General features: G+C 38.6%; 1 protein-coding gene across 3 annotated transcripts in view; it reads right to left on the bottom strand.

Moving 5' to 3' along the window:
- ccser1 (coiled-coil serine-rich protein 1) overlaps nt 1–24536 on the bottom strand; it is a 113306-nt gene that overhangs the window by 69285 nt on the left and 19485 nt on the right. For all 3 annotated transcript variants that reach the window (XM_017413924.3, XM_025005434.2, XM_017413923.3), the window contains exons 7-8: nt 5906–6092; nt 472–549 (exon numbers count right to left, since the gene is read on the bottom strand). In XM_017413924.3, coding sequence (XP_017269413.1) covers nt 472–549; nt 5906–6092 — 265 coding nt within the window. The remainder of the gene's footprint in view (nt 1–471; nt 550–5905; nt 6093–24536) is intronic.

Genomic DNA, 24536 nt, shown 5'->3' with positions numbered 1-24536 from the left:
TTTATAACTTTAAGCTTGTCTTCTTAAGGCTGGCAGGCAGGAAGTTGCCAACATTCATGCAGGGTGGAAAGATGCATCTGCCCTGCTGATATATCAAAGCTAAAATGTCAAACCAAATGAACTCTTAAGGTCAAAAACTAAGGATTAGGTGAATCAACTGAACTATGAAGCACATATCTATCTCTTTTCATTAGATTTTTGGGCCATGGGAGCCACTGTTTGTAAAGAATACTGAACTATACGTAACAATCACAAATGACACGCAGTCTCAATCAGTGGTTGTTGGTTTTTGCTTCTTTAAAATTGTTTTCAATCACTACAACTGCTTAAATAAACATAAGACACATTTCAAACAACATTTCTGCCTGTTACCTTCATTTTCATATTACAGCAGAATATTGTTACAAACAAACGTTTTGAAGTACAAAGCCATACTGCCATGAGGAGATAAAATCGTATGCTTTACGTTACCTTAAATGGAAGGGACTTTTCACTGCAGGGGCTGATGGGGAGAGACTGGAGGCTGCTGGCAGGACTTGGCTCTGTGCTCTGTGGAGAAACAAAAGCACAAACCTGCATAAGAACACCAGCAACACAACCTGTGTAATGTGCACCAGGCTGACGAACAGGAAATGGTGTTGGGGGTAAAAAAAAAGAAAACTTTAGAAGATAGATTTCAGGCTAGATGTCAGTTTACAAGAAAACTGGAAACTGCAGAATGTTTTCGAGTCATCTTGCAAAACTTTGTTGTCAAGCTGTATAAAGAAAAAAACACTACAGCAGAAGTCTGATTACTTGTTTGGTACAAAAACAGGAGGGCTAAAACAAGGACAAGAGGCTCATTAACACACCGTGATTCTTAACCACATTTTCTTTGCTTGATATATTTTTATTGATATCAACTGTAACCGCTTTTATTTTTAACAAAATGTAAAAGTGTGGTTGGGGAAAAAAAAGCTTTGTGCTTTTTTTTTCCATTTGGTTTCTCACATAATCTCTGATTCCAGTTGCAGTCAGACACATTTTGGCAATGCTCAACAAAACAGGTAGCAACTGGGCAGAAAGCAAAGCTAGCTGGAGGGGGCTTCCAAAACACACACACACACAAAAGCTCCATGCAGGCATTCATTCAGGTGACAATGAATGAACATGAAGCCCCGAGCAGGCATGCAGACACACAGAAACATAGTTCATCTGAGATCAGACGCCAGACTAAATGTCACCAGCGAGGGCTTCAATAGAACATATGGGAAAGCAGGGAACGATAAAATGAGGTCTTCGGCCAGGACTGCTGGTATTGATGCAGCTCTGCTCAGTAATGACATGACACCACTACATGACAGGTAAAATGTAAAGATAAAATAAGAAAAATAGAAAGGGCGAACAGATTTACGGCATAAATTGACTCCTAACACGAGTGCTGGGCAGTGAGAACAAGAACTGTCATGGTATTTCGTAAGTTTCTTGCAGTTTTACAGCATTAATGAGCCCAGTTTGTTAAATAGTCATTATGAACTGCTTAGCAGTGAAAACAACAGAAGCAAGGTGGAATATGAAAACTTCATACACTGCAGGAAACTAAAACTAGTGATGAGAATTAGATAAAGCTGTGTACTGCACAGTATTACTCCAGACTGTTGCATTTCCAGTATGTTTTCTTTCTTAATGCTGTACCAAGTTACTTTTTAGGCTGAAGTCTCTATAATCCAGCACTTTTGACCTATTTGAAGTAAGTTGGGGGAAACATTGGAGCCCCAATCTTTCCACACTATAAACTTGATGGTTTATTGGTTTGGCTGACCTTTTAAAGACACACACCTCCCTATCAGAATTATAGGTGTGCTATGGCGCCAGGCCATCAATGTGTCATCTGTGATCAATGCTTTTCCCTACGTAGAGAGACAGGCGTGCACTCACTGACACACACACACACACACACATACAGCATCTTTCTTTCTTTCCTTCTCTAACACAAACACATTCTCCTTAAGGTCACCTCTGTACCACAGGCCTTAACACACAACTGTCCCTACAATTAGATGTGGCTCAGTAAAAAGCCTCTCAGATTTAAGAATTGGCTGCAGGGGAGCCATGAATTTAATGACTTGCACTACACTGAAACTGAATGTCTACAGATGATGAATGGCTTTAGAAAGGAAAGCAGGTTTTGTAGTTGATGCACACCTTTAATCACACTCTCACATCACCTAAATCAAGAAATGAAAACCTTGAAGTGAGAAAAGGGGCATTCATTTTCTCTGCTACTCATTGACTTTTGAATTTCTATGGGGAAAAAAGACCCCAGAATCAAAATATTATCACATTTAGTTCTTGAGTAAACACACTATGGAAAGACTTAAGATAGAAAACACTCTTTTTATTTCTGAGTCTTTTTTTTTCCCAGAGCGGTTTTCTTTTCTGTACAGTAACAGTGTGTACCTCTAGGAGTACACAAAAACGTTTACACATGTTGATTGGTAGCGCCTTTGCTCCTGTATGACACAATTCTTTTTTTCCAAAAAACCGATAACTGAACAAGTGGCTGCCTCGGAGGTTAGAGTGGAAAGGACTCGGGCCTGGTAGTGCATGTACAGATATAGTACAATGTCCACAAGGGCCGTGAGTATGTACTGTAACAAATGGGACATGACGGTTTAGCTAGAAACCAAGGCTGACGTTGACAAATGAGGATCATTGTGTTAGGCTGCGTTTAAGCACACACAGACAGTTGCAATTTAGAAATGTTCCTCCGTGCAGCCAAGAGGATAAACTGCTGAAAGAGAAATAATTTAAGAGCAGGCTGAGCATGGTTGGCCAAAAGTGCCAATGTGACAAATATGATGCACAGTAAATACTGAAAATAGTGAGAAGCGCAGTATTATCAGGCTTGTGTTCATGAATGCCTGTGTAAAAACAAGCACTCCCATTATTCGACTAGGCAACTATGTTGTCACTAATTTGCAAGACAGACACTGACATGTTTCGTTACTTCTTGTCCTTTTTGCCCTTCTGTGGCTTAAACCCTGAGGAGACCCTGACCCTAGCACTGAGCCAAGGGGCCCTAACCCCTTAAACCCTGAGGAGACCCTGACCCTAGCCCTGAGCCAAAAGGCCCTAACCCCTTAAACCCCGAGGAGAACCTGACCCTAGCCTTCAGCCAAAAGACACTAACCCCTTAAACCCTGAGGAGACCCTGACCCTAGCCCTGAGCCAAAAGGCCCTAACCCTTAATAGACAGTTTTATGGCACAGCTTGAAATAACTGGGTCTCACTGAGCAACTTCAGTTTTTTAAAAGGCAAAGTCTAAAGTCAAGTCTTCACCATAGGTGCATCGTCTAAACTGGTTCATTTAATTTACTAGATTTAAGCAAAACCTAGGAATATCAAAAAAAAAAAAAAAACACATTAGGGTTAGGGTTTTTACAGTGTTTTATGAAAGTTTGCAGCTGTGGATCAGTGGTTAGAGCAGTCATCCTCCAATCAGAGAGTTGGAGGTTCGATTCCTGGCAGAAATCACATGTTGAAGTGTCCCCGGGCAAGACACTGAATCCCTACATGTGTGCCCGATTGGCGTATGAATGGAGTTTGATGTACTGATCAGGCTTCTATAGAATGATTTATTTAGGTTGGCTTTGTAGAGATGTAGCAGAGTGCTGTGTGGATGGGTAAATGAGGGAACAGATTGTGTTGTGAAGCGTTTTGAGTAGCCCAGTTGGCTAGAAAGGCACTATGTAAGTACAGTCCATTTAAAGTCATTTAAAGCAGCAGAAAAGATGCAGGAAATGTAAGAGACTCAATTTAGAATTTTGATTGCCTTTACAGCTGTTTAAAGATAAGAAGTGGAGGGTACAGAAGAAGTGAGGCACTGAGACATTAGACACTCCTTCAGCATTAAATACACTGATTGCCATGACCACTCATAAGAACAGCAGGTTGTATAAATGAAAAGGTTGGAGCTGATAATATAACATTTACAGCAAAACTACAATAACTACCATAAGGCAAGAGAGGGTTGTTAACCGTGTAAGTTCATAGATACCTGATGTTTAGGTGATGTCAGCTGATAGAAAACCCTTAAACTTTATAACATTATACTTAAGAAAATATTGTGATTCACTTTTATGACCAAATCAAATAAAAATGGTTAGTACTGGGTAATTTGTATTGCACTAATGATTTGTTTTATTCTTGTTGAACCCAATGTCAGCAGTTTAATGAAACAATTGCAAGCAAAACATTAAAAATGTAAACATCTCAGTCTAGATCCTCAGTTGAACATTTTGTTTCCGATGGTAATGTGACATACAAGCCAAAGCATCCGGCTATGGTGACTACCTGATGACTTATCAATGTTGTTTTACTCTGATTTTATTATCTTAAACATTACAACAGGAAAATATTCAGTGAAACACTTGTGCTTTTTTTCCAGACAATTTAACCCAACTCTCTGAACATAAAGTGCTTCAAAGCTGGCAATACAGTCTGCGTATTACCTGCAATTAAAATAAACCCTCTTTTGACCCACTGAAAAATCCATTTTCAGGTAAACATAACCAGCTAAGTTGGCAATTCTGTAATTTTAGTACACCCCTTAAAACATGAAGGGATAGCAACAAAACACCAAACCACAATAAAACCCAAAGATCATGACAATAACATAATTTGCAAGTTAATAAAACAGAAAAGAAACCAAAGAGGGCAAAGTAGCTCCTCTTTCATATTTATCTTCTGCTGCTCCTCGCCTCCCTCGCAATCCCCTTTAGTTTTTTTTTGTTTTTTTTCATCGCAACTTTAGTTTTTATATCACGCTACAAATTATTATTTTATTGTTGTTGTGTCTTTCTGACAGTGGTCCTGGGAGAAAAAAACAGCAAAGAGATCAGGAGAAAGCCATATACATGCCTCAGTGGACTGCAACTGCTGGCTTTGATCTTTTAGAGATTTAAAAGATACTGAAGGTTTTCTGTGACTCTCTCTCTCTTTCTAACTCTTCTTATGTCTTTGTTAAAGAATTTTTAGTAGTAGGTGTACACCTGTTTCTGAATCACAATGCTTCTTGAAGCCGTCCTCACAAACCTTTTGTAAAGCAATCATTAGGCCTTTGTTTTTTTACAACAAAAAGGTAACTTTTCTTCTAGTATGACATGAACTACAAGGTGAAACAAAAATTGCAATTATTTCTGCTGCAACCTGTAACTATAAATCGCATTTACAAGATCATCACATTCCTGAAAAATATCAATATGCGATAAACTAAAAATGTTTTTTAAGCAAGAATAATATTGCATTATTACAAATTCTGGCGATACACAGATTAACCACTGAAGAGACTGCTGAGTTAATATGGATCCTGTCTGTGTAGTTAAACCTTGCGAGGCCACAGTATGGCAACGTGTCAGCGCCTTACTAAGTGACCATTCCAGCTAATCACATCTGTAATAGTGTGAATGTAATTTTACCCAGTTCCAAACATTCACACTGAGATGGTCCTGTAGCCTGAGGTAGAACTTCAGCTCCGAATAGGCTAAGGCATTTAAAGAGCAAAGTAATAGTCTGTGACAGGAGGATTATTGTGTGCAAAGTGTGTGTGTCCCTGTACATATAAAGAGTATTATGGCAGACACTTGAATACATCACCCAGTTTCCTCCTCCCGACTTAGAATCTCATTAAATTAACAAAACAAAGAAATTAAGGAGACCTTTCAAAGTCTCGAAATAACCCTTTGACAGGACTTTATAACGCTGATTAAACAAAAGTGTGGGAGGAGCGCTGTGCACACTGATTCCAGAACAAATTGCTTTTTATTAATTTTTTCTTTTTTAACCGCTCCTATTGCAATAAAAAATGAGATCGCTCAAAAAAGGAGTCTGCATGTTTGTGGCAGCGTGGTTGTGCATCGCTTACCTCCTGCAACATTCGTCTCAGTCTTAAAAGCAGCGTTTTGACAGCCGTGCAATCCTGCAGCATCAGTCTGAGTGGAAGGGTTTCCAGCCCTAGAGGTAAGAGGTCATCCTCCTTCCCTGAACCTAACCCCATGCTCCAGTCAGCAGGCAGCAGGCTGGTCGGACGGCTGGGTTCCCTGGGGGCGAAACTGTGTGAAATAAAGAAATTTAATGTTAGTATGAGCAAGCATGAAAACAGGATCATTGACCCGTCCTCACCTCTCCCTGCTGCTGTTATCGTTGCCGTTGGTGTGTACTTGCAGGGAAGATGATACATTAAACAGTAATATAGAGAAAACAGCTGTTTCTTGGTACCCAAGCAATTCCCAGAACACTGTGTGGTACCATGCGTGACCAATGAAAATGCAGAGCCATGGTCCAAACAATAACTCGGCAGCACAGAGAACAATACTATGTGCCCGTTTGATTCGACACCATGATTCCCACAATACAATACTCAGTGCTGACACACACATCTCTTAATCATAGTTCTCTCAGATTTATTAACCCATCCAAGAATTTAATTTTAAAAGAGACCCCAATTATACGTGGAGCACATATTTGTTTTATTAAAAACCTAAATCACTGGGTGATAACATACACTTAGGGGGAAAAAAAGTCAATTATCTAATCATGGGTGTCGTTGTCATTACCAACTTTGAAGGATACTGTCAAGAAATGTGTTTTCAACTGTTAGCAACTATTAAACGACAGGTCTCTCAGCTGAAAAATGCTCACTTTATAAATGAGCTTTTTGTTTTTACTGATTTATTGAATCTAACTATATTGATTTGGATTACAATTAGATTAAATTGGAATAAATTCGACTGAACCAAATTGTAATAGACTGGGTTTGAAATGAACTAGTTTATGTCTCTGTAAAAAAAACCCTGAGAATAATTTTGACTTAAATTAGCTCTACACAACTAAACTGACTGTAAGTGAACTGAACCAAGTAGAATCAATACAGAGACAATAATAGAAACATCTCTACAGAAATATTAGAAACTTTGCTACCAAAAAAAAAAAACTAAAGCACCCTTTTTAATTAACTGCCCCATTTGGAAACACAGTCCATTAAACAATAAACAGGCCCCAGGAGCTGATTGTCTTTGGTCTGTGGTGCACAACCTCTGTTGATTTACCTTCAACATCTACAGAATTTAGTAAAACAAAGGACATGTACTAGAGACATCCTTCACTGCTCAAGTTCTCAAAGTTCTCTATAAATGTCAGCAGAAAAGCATTGCTTATGATGTACAGCTGCAGATGTACATCTCAACATAACTTGATTTTGTTTGTTACCTCTTACCTGGCAACACAAACATCCATTATGCCTGGGTTGCCATGTACGTGGAACCTTTAAAGCAGGGGTCTCCAATCCTGGTCCTCGAGGGCCACTATCCTGCATGTTTTCCTTGTTTCCCTGCTCCAACACACCTGATTCAGTGGTTAAATTACCTCTTCATGTTCTGCAGAAGCCTGTTAATCACCCATTGATTCAAATCAGGTGTGTTGGAGCAGAGAAACAAGTCAAACATGCAGGATGGTGGCCCTCCAGGACCAGGATTGGACACCCCTGCTTTAAAGGGACGTGCACATTAGTTTTCCACATTTGCAAAAGTATTTTTACTGAATGTCAGACTAACTGGAGTTGTGTTTTTTTTCCTTCACTTTGTTTGTTTTTTCTTAAATACTGAGCATTAATGTGCCATAAAAGACAAATACCAACATTTTTGTTTTCTGTGTTGTCCATTTAGAATAACCATATAACTGCAATTTACAGTGGTTCAAGAGTAATTTCAGCAAAACAGAAAAAAAATACATTACAAAAAACACTGTAATACAATGTGTTCATTATTGCAACATTTAAAATTGTTTGGCAGGATTTGAAATTGAAATAGCAAAAGATAGTGCTCCTGCTAAATAGAAAATTTAACAAGGACATCGTTCTGGGCACAATGCAAATTCAGGAATTCAGAAACACCAAAACACAAACCTGAATATAAATAAATAAATGATGAGTTTATTAGCTCTTTTAACCATGGACACAATTAGACAGCAATTAGAATTTGTTGGCAGTAACTAAAAAAAAGCAGTTTTTTACACAAATATTTTAAACATTAAACTGGGAATAAAACAAAACCTTGATAAACCCTCAGCCTCCAACTACATAAGATCTGAAGTAGTAGCACTATTAAACATGATCATTTCGATGCAACAAAATAAATGTTTACTAATGTTTTTGTTTTTTTAAAAGCGCATCATTCCGAATGTTTAACAAATGGAAAACTAAAAAAAAAAAAAAAAAAAAAAAATCCTCACATATTTTTTTTTCTATCTGTTTCATTAAACTTTATTCCTGCATTAACATTTGCCTGCCAGGTTGTGATATTTTGACAGGAAAAATGTACATGGAGTCTGTGCATCTTAACTTTTTTTTTTTTTTTTTGTGACATTTTCAAAAGGTGAGCCGAGAAATACCACCCTCTCGTCTGAAAAGCAACACAGACAATCGCAGGGCTCACGGTCTGCGTCACAAGAGGAGGAGGAGAAGGAGCGATTGCAATAAAGAGAGGCAGTCGTAGTAGCAGACGCGAGGAGCTCTTTATCATCAACAGAACATGTTCACTTTGACTGATGGCCATTTAGAGCAGGGTGAGAGGAGATGAGAAGCCTTCTGTCGCGCTCTCCCAGAAAAATGAGCAAGTAAACAGTGGCGAGGAACGTTAACTCCGACAGTAAATTCTCCTGGGAAATCGTTTCTTGACCAAAATAAGACAATATCACAAAAATATCAATCACCCAGAGTCATTCAGAAGACTTGCCACTGATAAGGTCGAGCTGAATTGCTGCCTCATACCTTTTTCTTTGCTCGTTAACCGTCCCATCAACTTTCGTCTTTTTACTATCATTCATGCACCCTTACCCCACCTACTTGTCAATCCCTTCATTTTTATTTTTTTATTTTATTCATCAATCTCAACGCCTTAACCGCTTTGTCCTTGCTGTTGCTACCTAATGGAGCCCCAACCGACCAGTCTCCTAAGCCCCCCCGTCTACTGACTCTTTAACTTTCGCTTTGCCCCTTTCTCTTTCTTACTTTGTCATCGTGACAACCACTACACCGAACTGATGCCGTATCAAAACTTCAGGTGTCCCTCAAGGGAAACTGCTGAGTACCTCAGACAAATGTCGATGAAACAGGCAGTCTTTTGAGGGCAGGTAAGTACTGTCTGTCAAGTAGCTGTGGGTGCTTTTTGTCCCCGCTCTAAAATGGTTTTGTTTTTAGCTTTTTGATCGCGCTTGACATCCCTGGAATGGTGAACTTTCTCCATGTTTTTCTTTGTTGCCCCACATGCTATTCAACTGGGATGAGCAGAGCGTAAATAAATAAAAAAATATACATCATTCTTTTTTTTTTTTTCTTTGAGCACAGCTTGAAAAGGCACAGTGCAGTATCAAAACAAAGGTTTTTTTTTTTACTTCTGTCACAAGTTTTTGTTGTTGTTGTTGTCTTTAGTGTGCTTCTTAAAAAAAAAAAATGACACTTTTACCCTCAGTCTGACTTTTACCAGGGTTTTTGGTTTGAATTCTTTAGTCAAGTATGTGGTGCAGTAAATCCACGTAGTCACAAAAAATATTGTGAGAGAAGCGTTTTAAGTAAATTTGCAGCAACAATTTAAAAAAAAAATGGTGTTCTTTTGCAAAACATCAGTTCTTTCAGTGTTATATATCCGGTAAAACCAAACACATAAGGGCTGTAAATTGTAGTTAACACTAAAAAAAAAAAAGGAATAAAACTCTTGAGTCTTTGTCATGATGTCTGTCGCAGTGAAAATTTACTTCTTTTATAGTTTTAGTTTTGCCTCCAACAAAGTATCCTCAACAAATCCTGCAAATAATTCGTCAGCTAGTTTCATTTCAATGACGCAAAGTAGAGCCTTTGGATTGAAAGAGAAATACAAGATTATTATCTCCATCCACAATTGTCATGAATGCTTTTAAGGAGGTAACACGAAAACTTTGCGAGATGTCTTCAAATTTGATTCTTCCAGGCTCCCAGCGTGAGACTCGAGTCGCATTGATCAGAGAAGCAAAAGACAACAATAAAACCTTCCCGCTGATTGATTTACTTCATTTATGCTCTAAAGCACATAAGAACACATCCCCACCTCCACTCTGTTCTGTATGTGAACAGCTGAGTGGCAGATGGATGGACAGGACGTAGAAACTGAGTGGATTTTGTTGTCATTTATAAATAACAATAATCCATGTTTAAGAAATGGATTTTGTTGGAAATTACCTGAGCTCATCGTAGAAATGAATGAAGCAATTAGGACAAAAACTAACTCCTTAATCACTTAGCAGATAGTAAATGTTCACTTTTAAAGACAGCTTTTCATGATGAGGGCAAGTTGGCAGATTTTGTGGAGAAAATTTGACAAAAAGGTATGAAAAATTGAAAAGAATAAAAAACTTTCTGTGGATTTTTAACACCACAAGGACCGCCTAAAGTCTGACAACATCAACCTAGCAGTACAAAACAATAATACCTTTTAAATGACAAGTTTTCTTCTCCGCAATGATTTTTAAGACCTTTCGAGCAGCCATCTTAAGCAGTTTGTGGGTCTTTTTGTCTTTAGTTTTGTTTACAGCTAATGAAAAGCTGCTCCATCAGGCTGAGAACAGGTCATTAACTCAGCCACTGCTGAATCTGTTACCTCAGGAATCTACTGGTTTATTCTCACCAAATGGTTTCTGGCGAATTTATACGGTTTATTACTGGCTGGTGCACACAGACACTTTGGAATTCCTTTTGTTGCTTCTGTCATCTGTCTCATCATCAATAAAAACAAATGATCCGGCGCGAACGGCAGCCGTGCACGTCCGTGATGTAACACTGCCTCGGTGTTTGTAAAAGATGATGTATGATTCAGGACATGAGACATTTCTAATCTTCTGGCACTAGTACTTTTATGGTGGTAGTTGCTTCGGTGGCAGTAGGGTGGGTAAAGGCTGTGTAGCTGCTCGTGCACTGGCTGCATGTGTGCACAGACATCGCTTGTGTTGTAGGAGGAATGAATCTGCTAAGTGGTTCATAGTGATGACTCATCTTCCTTTTGGGAAGAGAAATTACACTTAATGTTAATCATAAAGGCTCGTTTTCTGGTCAAACTTTTATCCGGGAGATAAATGTGAATCAATGTTATGTCCTTAGAAGTGAAGAAAACACATTTTACGCGCGTGTGCGCCCATGCATGCAAACCTATACATATTTTTGTGTGCAGTTACAGGGTAGACAAGTCATTTTCCAGCAAAGCATGAGTTTCATCCGCAGGTAATTACCCCACACACACGAACACACGCACGCACGCGCACACACACACACACACGCACAAAGGGAAGTGCAGCAAACAGTAGAAGACAAGTCTGTTCAGTGATGATAGATACTATACAGGCAGGGAGGCCGTTCCTCTACTCAGGGTCATCTGTCTTTTCACTGTCATGAGCCGGTAGCCACTCTCACTCTATTTCACTTTTCCACAAGCCTCTTTTTCTTTCACACACACAAACACACAGCACGTCTAGGCAGGTTATGCACAGCGTGTGATTCTAGGGAACAGGACTCTCTGATGGCAGTCAATTAAGAGATTATACAAGTAGTCAAAGTCCTAATTTAAATTGATAGGAATATACTATAACACTAGCTAGTGGCAGAAACCGGTACTGCATGAATAAATGCAGATGGTTACAAGTAAATCCACAAAAAGTGAAATGGTTTCCAAAGAACAGAAAATTAAAAAGAGAAATGGTTTAGAAAAAGCCTCTTTCTTTGTCTTGTACCCTTTTTTGCTCCTTCTGCTCCATTTTCCTGATCTCCTCCACTCTTTTTTTTCCCCCCTTTCATTCATTTTTAATCCTATATATTCCCCCATGCGCTCCTCCTCGTTTCCTGTTTTTTTTTTTTTTTTACTCTTTAATACACAGGTTTTTCACCCTTTGTCTTTCTCAAAATTACACTCTCCTCTCCATCTGTCTGACTCACTCCTCTCAGCAGCCATTTCTCAACAGCTGTGTTAGAAGTGATCCATTTCACCAACCTGAAAAAGCCAATTATCTGCCTTTTTATGACTTTCAATATTTTACCAGTGTTTTATTACTGAGCTGTTGGCTCTCAGCACTGACACATGCCTGCACGCACGCTCGTACACACACCCACACAGGCAATAAACAACACACACGATGCTAACAACATACACATGCCCGTATGCATACTTCCACCTCTGGGTTTACATAATGCTTGGTTAGTGTGCGGAGACAAATAATGACCGCTCGTCAAATAAATTATGTGGGATTCAAGTGCATTATCTTCAGCAGCAATAAGAAGCAGTGGGCTGCCAGTCATCAATAAAAAAAGTACAATGTCTCACAAGTGATAATTGTAAGGGATACTTAAAAACTGAGGCGCATTTAGTAAGGCAGTCAGTACCCTCTGCCAACTTTTTTGTCATTAAATTTTTTACTGGCAATAATGAACGCATTTATGGGGACAATCCAATTTGTGTCTATGGCTCTGAACATGTGTGAACTGCAGATATCTGTGTGTAAGTGTGTGCTTCCATCCCCGTGCGAGTGAAGTACAACGGTACACCACAGCTAAGAGAGAATGATCACCCTCATTTGTCACTCCTTCTCTCCACCTGACAGACATAGCGCAGTCATCTGCATTCAGCACCTGAGGCTATGGATGTTTAATGCTGCCATTAAACTCATCTCCGACATAAAGTGCATCTGTGACTAAAGAGTGAGCACAAGCCAAGCTCCAGGCAGTGAATCTAATGGTGAACAGAGCTCTCTAGACACAGAAAGGAAGAAAATATAAAACTAATGTTATACGGCAGGGGTAAATTTCTGATTAACCTTAATGTCCTTTCTGCTTTCTGTTTCTCTCTGCGCCCGGAATCGGTTTCCTTTCACAGAATTCTTTGCTCACTGTATCTGTATTTACTTTTCACTTAGCCTATCACCTTCAGGGACTGTCAACTTGTCACACAATCTGTGATGCTAACCTATAAAAAAGTCACACGATGACAGCACCGCCACGCTGGTTTCACCTGGGGGGAGAAACTATGGGGACTTACGAGTTCTAATTAATATCACAACTTCTTGTTGCTTGGAGAGATCCATCTAATCCTCGTCCACGTCGTGCTTTGCCATTTAAGGGAACACTGCCAAGTCAAATTAGCTTTTTTTTTTCACGATTTTTAATTAAATAAAAAGCTACATTTCCAAAATGTAGAGCACTGACACCTTTTAACTCAAAAAGCTTTCATTTGCATTTTTTTTTTTTTTTGTGAGAACTAGCTAAAAAAAAACAGAATCCTACTAGTGACAACTGATCATAAAAGCAAGTACTGGTTGATTGAGGATGTTTTTTTTACCCCCCTCTCCACTCATGTCTGTAAATCCACAATGAAAATGCTATTTCTGTACCCAAAGGAAATAATCATTTGGAAGACACACTAATGTTTATCTTCTTCATTACTTAAGGACATGATAATTTTCCAGTATTTATCTCCAAAGCCCAGATGACGAAGGACCAGAATTTCAATGACAGCATAATTATGTTGTGATTGTTTTAATTTGAAGAAACTGCTGCCTCATTATGTTCCAGATGACCCTGCAGTCATGAAAATATAAAATGTAAAAAAAAAAAACAGGTAAGACTTGCATTACATATTACAGTATATAACAAATTCACAACGGTATGGTAAGCGTATAATGCAGCTGACAATATGTATCACAGTCAGCAGAAGGTTTAACAGTGTTGTCAATGTGCAAATAAAAAAGGAGCCAACACAGAATTGCAGGTTTTCTACAGTAAATCGTGGATAGAAGATAAAAACAGAGTAAAACACACGTAGGGTTTGAAATCTCTGTCATATGAACATGTTCTGAGCTTGGAGATAAACACAGCTAATGTTTTATGATAAAGATTTGCCACAACATCAGAAATTTATTTTCAAACACCATTTTTTTTTATTTTTAAATGAGTCATAATTCAGATTTATTGTTAGCATCACCTGGAAATTTTCTAACTTTTATAAGTTCTTGTACTGAGTCACACCAAAGCAATGATTTAAACCCCATTTATCTTGTGCATGTCTTTATTGTGGAAAAATTCAGGTCATAGGCTTGATCCATGCTGAATAATCTCATGTTTAGCAATGATAAATAAATGCTTACTCAAAAACACAATAAAATGGTTGACCTTCAGTCACTGTAGGTTTTTTTTAATCAACACTCTTGAAGGATGGTCCTTCACCTTTGTTTTATATATGAACATTTAAAAATATAAATGAAAAATCACAAATATGACAAACTTTTTTAATAAAACAGCTGAATGTTCCAGTTTTGTTATAAAAACATCCCTAAATTAAAATAAACCTGTTAGAGCTGATTATATTTGTTGTAGGAACAATTAGAGAATCACCTTGTCATTTGCATTTCCCAAAGAAAGACCTGCATAACTTTTAATAACTAAACGAGTTTAAAGTAAAAGTAAGAACTTTCGCAGACCTTATAATCTTTCGCACCGGGCTGACAGACAGGAAACACGGCCCGAACAAGAGAGCTGTCAGCCGAAACAACAAAACCAATCACACAACTCCTTCAACAAGGTCACTCGGTACAGAATGTGGTAAATTATGTTGGTTGTTCCCTGTCAATTACGGCCAAAAAACTAAAAAAGTAAAATTGGATTAGGCGCAAAGAATGATTGTTGTAAAAAGGAAAACATGCGAGGAGACCAAGGAAGGAATGACAGCATCAGAACAGATAGCTGGAGACAAATGACTTGGAAAAAGAACAAAAGAATTTAAAACAATAGGTGGAAACATAAGTTAACTTGGGATGCATCTTCGAAAAAAATCAGCTGAAGAGAATTGATCTAACATACACAGAAAGAGAAAACATACATGTGTCCACAGCCTCTGCTGGTTTGGATTTAAAGCAAATAACCAGGGTAGACAGAAGTCATTACCTCTACAGGTGGACACTGAAGTCTTGAAGGCTTGTTTATTCCACCAGTAAAAAGCCAATATGGTGATATTAGAGTCTTAGTCATAGGATGATAATACAAGTTGCCACAAATCAACGACTGTCAAAGGGTTTCTTCAGAAAAGACATGTCAACTTGCTGATATGAGCAATAAACAGTCTGGACTGATAATTTACGTTGTAAATTGAAAGAAATGGCTCCTGACAAGGCTTCATCCTGCCAAGCTGATCTGTCAGCCGCTATCAGAGGAAGCTGGAATGTGTTTGATGAAAAATATTTTCTATTAGCAGTCTACGCCACAAAGAATTCAAGCTGTCACAAGAGCTGGAAATGGTGCATCTGTCACAAATAGGGATCTTTTGTTTGTTTTATTCACTCGTAGTCCCCGATTTTTTTGGTACTCTCTCAAAAATAGAAACTTCTGGAAACATTAATAATTGTTTTTTTTTATTGTTTTACAAACCCAAAACATTGAGCCATTTGAAATCTGTTTGCTAATTTAAGATGAAGAATCCAAGAGTATTAATCCCATATTTTTTTTGCCAGAGGATGTATCATAAAATAAAACAATATCATTTCTGTGCATGAGAACAGCACAGTACATACGAGTGTATGACGTGCAAAGTAACCCCCAAAACTCCAACAAAACCCAATTTTGACTTCCTGCGGGCACTTTTTTCTAACCTTTTCCAGTCAGAAGTTGGAAATTCAGTGAGAATTTGTTATCAAATGCAGCATACGTAGGAGAGCAACATCGTTACATAATACGCTTATGAAAATCTTTAAAATGTCTACAATGTGATGCAAGCAACAGTTTCTAACATTCACCTCTAAAAGCCAAAAACTAAAACTGAACACAAAGAACAGAGTGGAGAGAGAGAACTATGAGGAGAGGGGTGGGAGAGCGAAGTTGAACTGTGGCCGAAGTCGTCTGCCAGCTGGGAGGCTTTCTGTTTGAGTCCAGCTTTTCCACTCTTTGTCAAAGTGTCTTTGGGCCAGAAACTGGACCCCATATTGCTGCTGATCTGCAAATCAGTGTGTGTGAATGAGTGAATGTAGCCTTTAATGGAAAAAGTGTTTTGAGTGGTCAGTAAGATGAACAAAGTACTATAAAAATACAACCAATTTACCATTTAATCTTGTGGTTTTTCCTATCAGATAATTAATTCCGACCAACACAGACCTTTGGGCCTTGGGAAACCGTGTCAATCTACAAAGTAATGTTTTCTTTACATGAAACAAAAAAAAAGGTAAAGATACACCAAATAAGCTTCTAAAATGGTGAATATTAAGGGAACATAAAAAGCTTATTTTAAGCTCGATATTTTTATTGCATGATATTGCATGATTCACAGTGCAAAACAAATCCTTATTTATCTCCTTCTGCCTGTTATGTGGCCCCTCAGCTCAGCTGCTGCCTGTAATATTAGCTCCAGGCTCTTTAAACCCATAAAAGCCCATTTTCTTCTGACTGGCAGGCTTTGTGGAAGCCTGCCGAGGGGCAGCACTCAGTGCTTGTGAGCAAAGCCTCATCCTTTTGCTATTGTTGAGCTTCTAAAAAGCAACTCTAAACCTACTAAGTCACATAATTTCTTGTTCTCACTTAACTGAAAATGGCAACTTGTCTAATCTTTATGTGAATGTGATTTCTAGGTCCTGAAATGTGAAAGCCAACAGTACCAAGTTGGTTTGGGGTTTTTTATGTTCAGGGTTTTTTGTTTTTTTGCAATATATTTGTTGATCTCAATAGGTTAAGGTAGGAAATGAACTAATTAGGCATTCAAACATTAAATTAGATTTCCCAGCTGACCTAAATCATTTCAACAAATATCATTGTATAATTATTATTATTAAAACACAAGGAATATTATACAGAATCCAAGGCTGAAAATGAAGCATAAAGAAGGGGAACTTTTTATTTAAGGTGCCCTGTTCCTAATTTTAAAACAACAAAACCAATAAGGCCACGACTATTTAAATACTGAGCACAAACCAGACCTGAAAAAGCTTTTCTTCTTTTCAGTTTTCTTTCAAAATCACCAAGTTCATAAAAATCCATGAAAGTTTCTTCAGCTGAAAAATATTGAAACAATAATTGAATTCATTATAAAGTTTTACTCCAAGGAGTGACACGTCAGCTTTAGTGAAAACAATAAACTATTTAATTTGACTAAATCCTTACATTTCATGACGTGACTTCAACAGGGTGTCGGTGTCTTTTCTTACATGCGTTCGTAAACAAGAGGAAATTTTAAAACCGCGGTACATTACCTCTCAGGCAGGTGGTTTTGTATAAATACAAATATTTGATCAACTTTCATCTACTCATCGCAGGGTTTAGACAAAAACACTGAAAGGAAAACTCCACAACAAAAGGCTATGAAACGCTAGATCAGAAAGCCATAATGACAATATTATTTCTCTTTAATTTGGCATGGAATTTACTGAGGTTAATGGAGGCTAAAATGCACCGGTTAATAAAGGGATCCACAAACGTGAGATTTGTGTGTTTAAGATAATTGTACGGGCTCAGAAATGTGCCTTTCAAAAATGATTAACCTCGGTCCTTCCCACACCAGGTTGTGTTGAATCCAAACACACATACACACAAAAAAAAGTCGTATTTGGTTTAGGCAGCTATGCTAAGACTTGCTCATCTATATCGTGTTCAAATTCACTGGGATGCAGCTGCAGCTTCACTGTGTAAAAGAGTTGAGCTTATGTTTGGTTTCGGTTTCAGAAAAGAGACAAGAGCACGAAACCTGCAAATATTCACTGTGACAAGACAGTCAAATACAGTACACCGTCACTGCATCGAGTTGTTTGGGGGGTTTTTTGTTTGCTTTGTTTTGTTTGTTTGTTTGCCAAGAGGAGGTAAAACAGTTCCACTCACACTGAACTACAAGTTTTTTTTTATTTCTTTGTTTTAAATAGAGATATTCTGGATGCAAGTTGTGCTAACAGATAAAAAAGTGTTTCTTTTGTATTCTTTGATTTTTCACTTGAAAAAAAAAACATATTTTAAGTAAGTTCTGAGTGTAAATAGAAGCCAGGCTAGTGCTTTCGCTTGGCCCCCTGTCGTAACTCTGAGGGAGAATGTCTTGACTCGTCAATAACACATGCTTACTAATAAACACGTTTCGTTTGTCTCCTCAACAGGTCCTCATAAGTTTTGTAAAGAAGCTTTTTCTTCCAAACCCAGCAGCTCTAAAAGAGGCTTTTAGCACTCCTGAAGCAGGTTGCTAAAAATTGCTTCAAAAAATAAAATGCATGAATGACGAGTGATGCATCAGCATCTAATTCTAATGGGAAAGATTCAGCGATCTCAAAGTGCGGGTTTTTTGCTGTTGTGATAGGACAGGAAATGAGGACGTCGATGCATTACTGCCGAAGGAAACATTTCAGCGTTGTGCCGTGCATTTTTTTTTTAAATCATAAGATGCTGTAGTCCACAGCTATCACAGGAAAACAAACTCTAATGTCAGTTGTTTTATTACCAGTGAATGTCAGCTCAGCAAATACTTTCATATCTGGAAGAAAACACTTTATGGAAGAAGAAAAAAAAAAAAAAATTATGAAAATCAAAGCAATGTCTTATCTGTTGCCAGTTTAATGTATTTCTCTGTTACAAATCAGAACCAGAAGTCCCCACTCTGAGCAAGGACATAAAAAGCTAAAGCTAATTTGTTTCTCTGTGTTGAACATTTAATTCACCCATAAGGGGGGAGTGGGGGTAGAGTGAAGAAGAAGCCATGCAACAATTAATTTAAGAAGTGCGCAGAACAGCAGATGTACAGAAGGCAGATTTTTGAGGCTGCATCGCCACACTTTCTACTCTAAGACATCTTGAGAAAACGGCATGCAATTTGTGGGCACGGACTGTGAGAATAATAAAACAATTTCCCTTGAAAGAGTCTGTCAAGAACACAGAAACTAACCAACATATATTGATTAAAATATAATGCGAAGCAGTTCTCAAGCCACTGATTAATGCAAAATTAAACGCAGAGTCTTGCCACTTCTTGTTGGATGAAGAAGTTCTACATCATTATAAGCTCGTGAACAAAGGGATGGAAATCTACTCTTTGCTCCCTCATTCTTCACTGTGACGGTCTGCGGATCTGAGAGTCACGCAGCAGAGCTTTTTATCCGTCCCCTGCTGCACCCCGACGCCCAGCTGGATCCTTCATGCTTCTCCGTTTATATGTGAACCTGCACACGTGTGTCAGGTATATAAATGTAAGTACACGACTCACAGCAGAGGGAAACTTTATGACGCATATTACCAATAAACCAATTTGTTTCTTTGTTTTCAAGTGTGCGTGAGATGGTCGTATATAATCTCAGATTACGGGTCTCAGTGGGACTCTACCAAGGCACTTCGGAGTGCAGCTCTGTGAATCACGTCAACACAAACGGAGGGGAGGAGGGCGTCTTTTGGGAATTACAAAAGGCTTTCTGGGCTCCTGCCCTTGCTTCTTAGCGGGGGGTTTCAAAATCCAGGTGACGGGGATTCTTTCGCGCAGTCTTCTTGCTGCCGCCGACGGCTTCATCCGATTTACCTGCTAATTCTGTTCCAGCTGCTTCTCTTTACTTACATTCAACTGGACGCAACCGAGGCGCGCAGTCAAAAAGGAGACGTTTAAACCTATTCGTGGATAAAAACTGGGAGCTGTCCACAGATTGTAACATTTTCCCCAACAAGTTCTGCTATGTTGAGACAGCATAACAATCTTCAATTAAGGAACATAGATATGGGAATAGAGAGCCTCCTGATTGTCCGCTGACAGACAGTGACACCTCTGGGTGTTCTGCATAATAATCAACAGCAGTAAATAAATCAGCAATGATAAAGGGAAGAAGAATGGAGAGGGGAGCACTCAACAGGCAGACTACTGCTACCATAGCAACTGGCAAGCTATATCCCAGCTGTCAAAATTTAATTTCCTCTGCGTCAATTTTACAGAAGAGACAAGCGGAGAGACGGTGTCTTAACACAGCACACAATGCAACACAGGCATTAAAGATACATCACACAAATATTCGCTGGTCTAATGCGCCTTCCACGAGACACAGAGAAACATTCATTACTGTCACAGGGAAATGATGCTGTTTAAACTACAAACACGCACGAAAGATTAAAGAAAGCTTTATCAAACAGAGCATATTAAACGATAAATACTCATTATTTAACTGCCATGTAACTGATGCCGTCTACTTTTTTCTTTTTTTTTTTGTTTAACTGCTTAAATTAAATTTTCCCACCATTCGAATATGTAAACATGTTAAAAGTTAATCAGAAAGTACAACAGGACACCGCACATTTCAGAGACAGATCTGACCCAGAGCTGATTTATTCAGCTCTTTCATTCCACACAATTCTGCCTTGCTTCTTCTCATTAAATGTACTGTATCGTTTAGAGTTAAAGTCACAGTCGAGGAAGTTGAGCAATCAATAATCACTGATTTTATGATTAGAAACCAGAAAAGTGTACTGGGTCTCTAATGAATGATCTCTGGTACAAGGCAACGGACACTTTGTGTTTCTACACATTTAACTACATTCAGTCGAATGTAGGACGCCGTATTATTTCAGGCTCCTCTTTTTTTTTTTTTTATTCCTCCTGAAATCTCAAGATGCACCTTGCTTCCTACAAAGACAGAAAAACAGATAAATGCTGCTTACTGCGTTAGGTTTGGTACAGTATAACTTAATCCTTAAAGACAGAAAATCAAATGCCTGCCACAAAAAATCACCCAGCCGTCAAGCATTAAAAAGAAATGCGCATGAAGGACTGTGCGTTTTGATTTGTGTGCTTAGAACAGATGTTTCGTGCAGTCTGTCAGGCAGCATGTGGTCTCCTGCAGCCAATACTCTTTCTGGACGACTGACTGACAGAAGTGGATGTGGACTCACTTGTGTTACACATGTTCTGGGTGCAATAATCTGTTTACAGAGTCATGTTGTGCAGACCAGGCTCTCTTTAAGGGGACACAGAGTCTCTTAAGTAGAAGTCATCCAGTTATATTATAAAACATGAAGGTTGGATTAAGTATGTCATACTTAGTTTTGAGATAAATCTAAGGAAAGTACACCGAAATCAGCGTAATGTCCTCTGAAGTGATGGGAATACTAGCTCGTGTGTGTGTGTGTATTTGTGTTTTCTTGAGTGTGAACAGAAGGGAGCTTGCTCTGCCTCCAGCAAATCAATGTCCCCTCGAGGGAACGTGGAACCTGAGACAAAGAGCAAAACAGGCTTGGAGAAAAAGGAAGACTCCGAAAGAAATAGAGGAAGCTCTGGGCAAACACGTTCTGCTATTTCCCTTCCCGCTCTCAGCTCCGTGCTCACAGAATGAAGACATTTTCCAGTAAAATTTGTGCGATAAGATTTTGTTGGAGAAAATCAATTAAGAGGCCGAACTAAAATGGTGAGAAATTAACACCTGCCAACAGCTATTCAGAACTCCAGTGACTCTGAAATTTTCTAAATCTTCCTTCGTCACTGAATGAAAATTCAATTTATTGGCAGATAAATCTCCTTTCAGTGGTCTAGACTCTTTGTTTCTTATTATGCCTTACTTCCACTCTTTTACAGTTTGTTTTGGATAACAAAGTGAAGCATTTTTGTGGCATATTCAGATGTATTTCACAAACCTGCATAAACACAAAAACGTCCAAAATGAATAGCATACTCTGCTGTAGTACGTCATTCAAAAGAGGATAATACTTTTGTACTTTTTCCTGAAGTCTCTTCAAAAGCATCTTCATCTAAACAATGATTGAGCTCCGTGTGAGCACAGATGGGGAATAAGTGGCAGAAACTACAACTGCTCAATGAAATGTACAGTGATAGATAATGTTGAAAGTAACTGAAAAAGGAAGTAAGGTTTGTACAATAGTCCTGTCACTGCTTGTGTTCATCCAACCTAGACTGAGTATGTATATGCACAGTATATATACTGTATATCCATCTCTGCTCCTGGATATTCCTTTCCATAGCAAATGATGCAGATTATACCCTGCCCAATGAACAACAATTGCGGCATATAGAGCATTTCTTCCACTGCACCTCTCTTCCTGAAGTCTCAGGAGAATCCCCATAAGTTTAAAAAACAGCAACAACACAGGGCCAACGTTGTCCATAGCGCTTCCGTTGTTTACACAACTTGCCCCCCCGACGCTGCCCCGCCCCCCGCAACACGAGGAGGCGTTCCTTTGCTACCAACCAAACTGGCTGGTGTAAACACGATGCATTCTTTAAAGAGCCGAGCCGAGTAGAGTGGAGTAGAGCCGGACTTCTGAATTAGGGCCCGTGTTAAAGAGGCATATATGTTCAATGTGGAACATGTACAGAATGTTCCACATTGAACATCTAAAATAACTATCTGCTGCACAGTGATGCATAGTAAACTCCAAAAACAATCAAGTTGCTTAAACCACACTTTTTTGTCTTTTTTAATCAACCTCTTATTCTCTAAAGTGATATCGCTCTGACTGCTATCTCCTGCAGGTAAGTCACTGAGTGCAGAACCCCATTTCAGAAAATCTGAACTATCCCTTTTTTTAACTCATGTGAGCATTCAAAATGTTTAATCAATAAGGGAGTAATGTACAGTAAAAATATGAACCTAAAGCCTGGTGCACACCAGTATGTCAACGTGGTGATGTTAGAAGTTGTCTAAAATCTGCTTTCATTTATTCATTTTCTTTTTTTTTTGGTAAAGCGATACATTCTTATGCTGCTGCTTATTGGATTATAGAAGATAGAATCATTTTTTAACTTTCTGACATTTTCTGGCTAGACCGTGATGCATCCATCACAGCAAACTCAATTGAGCTGACAACAAAAAAAAAATGGAAAAAAAACATGATTTTAGCTGAATTACATTTCAGCCTCAATCTCCAAGAAAGAATTCAAATATTTGTAAGTGTGGGAGGGAACAAGTCCACTACTTAGAAAAATATATACAAAAATGAATGAACTACCTGACAAAAGCCTTAGATGGGTTGAAAAGGTTGCTTGTGTGATTCACTGGAACTGTCTAGACACAGAAAAAGTATTTTTATTCACTCAAGCTTTCAACAAGCTTTATAGGAAGGATAAAAAAAAAGAATCCTTCTCGGAAAAAAAAAGAGGCACATGAAACTACAGAGTCTCAAAGTTTAGCAAATGTGTCAAACTGTACTTCAGAACCACACACACACACACACACACACAAGTTGACCAACACAGTCCCTGAAAACAAAGATTATTGCTAGTTTATTCCAGAGTGAGCATGTTCTGACAGATACAGTATATTTACTCTATGGATGCCAGCAGCAAAAAACAAAATAAATTCAACTAGCGAGGAGAGGGAGGAACACTGAAAGGTAAAGTAATAATCATCTGCAGGCTTGTCAGATAGACCACCAGACACCACTGGTGATACAACCCTTTATTACCCACTGGCTCCATAAAACCAAATAAGCCCCATCCACAGAGATGCTCTGCGTGAGTGTTGCGGGCATCTTTACGGAGAAGAGTGGGTGTGTATGCACAAATGTGTTATGAGCAAAATGTAGCCAGATTTGAAGCACGGAGAGAAAATAAGTGGCCAAATCAAATTACATATGAAATCGTCCTTGGCAATGGTACTAATATGTACAAACAGAAGCTGAAAGTGTCCTCTTTCAGCTGCGAGCCGCCAGGAGACAGAAGACAACTTACGTTTTTTTTTTATTCCAAGTAAAGTCAGTTATTTATTTTCTGTCTCCTTTCACGGGGAGTGAAAGGCATAAAACATGTCACACGTTTACACAAAAACACTCAAGATAAGCAGTTCCTGGAATGGACGTTCACCTTCCTTCTTTCTCTTTGTGTCTCTCAGATGGTCAATGAGTGGACAGAGTAAAAAAATAAAGAAGTTATTGCCGCAGCTGGAGCAAACTGAAAGTATTGTGTACAAAAGACGACAGCTCAGTGGGTAAGAGGACCACAACAGGTCTTTGAGTTTTACATATGCTCCACTGGAGTCTGTTTTACAAAACCAGTACATACCATAACCCATTCTCTGACATGACCAGAACACTGTCCTGTATTTGGCTTTCAGACCCCTGGGAGGTTTAGTTGATGATTAACTATCCAACAAAAAAAAACGGTTCAAGCAACATTCTGATCCTGTTGCTGTTTCGTTTCACGCAACAATTAACTTTTGAATGGTGTTACCACCTTTGAGTATTGACTGCCACCGCTTTGCTGCCAACACGATAAACTGCCTCTTCCAAGTTATCCTTTTTCATTTGGCTTCAAACCAAAATGTGCCCAGAGTTATCCTGTGGTTTCGTGGCTTTACAACTAAATCCATTACTCTGAGTCAATAGAGACTCATATTAAATGCACTTGGTAAAATATTAGAAGTGCTTCCAAATAAACAAAATGGCACCTTTAAATCGAACCAGATGAACAGCCAGAAAACATCACTGGCAAAGTGAAAACAGCGATAGAAAAATGGCATTTCTTTTTCTATTTTTCAGATGTTTTAACACAGTA

The sequence above is a fragment of the Kryptolebias marmoratus genome, linkage group LG1 (genome assembly GCF_001649575.2).
Source record: "Kryptolebias marmoratus isolate JLee-2015 linkage group LG1, ASM164957v2, whole genome shotgun sequence".
Lineage (NCBI taxonomy): Eukaryota > Metazoa > Chordata > Actinopteri > Cyprinodontiformes > Rivulidae > Kryptolebias > Kryptolebias marmoratus.
Note: the sequence above shows the minus strand (reverse complement) of the source record. Positions and strands in the feature narration are given on the sequence as shown.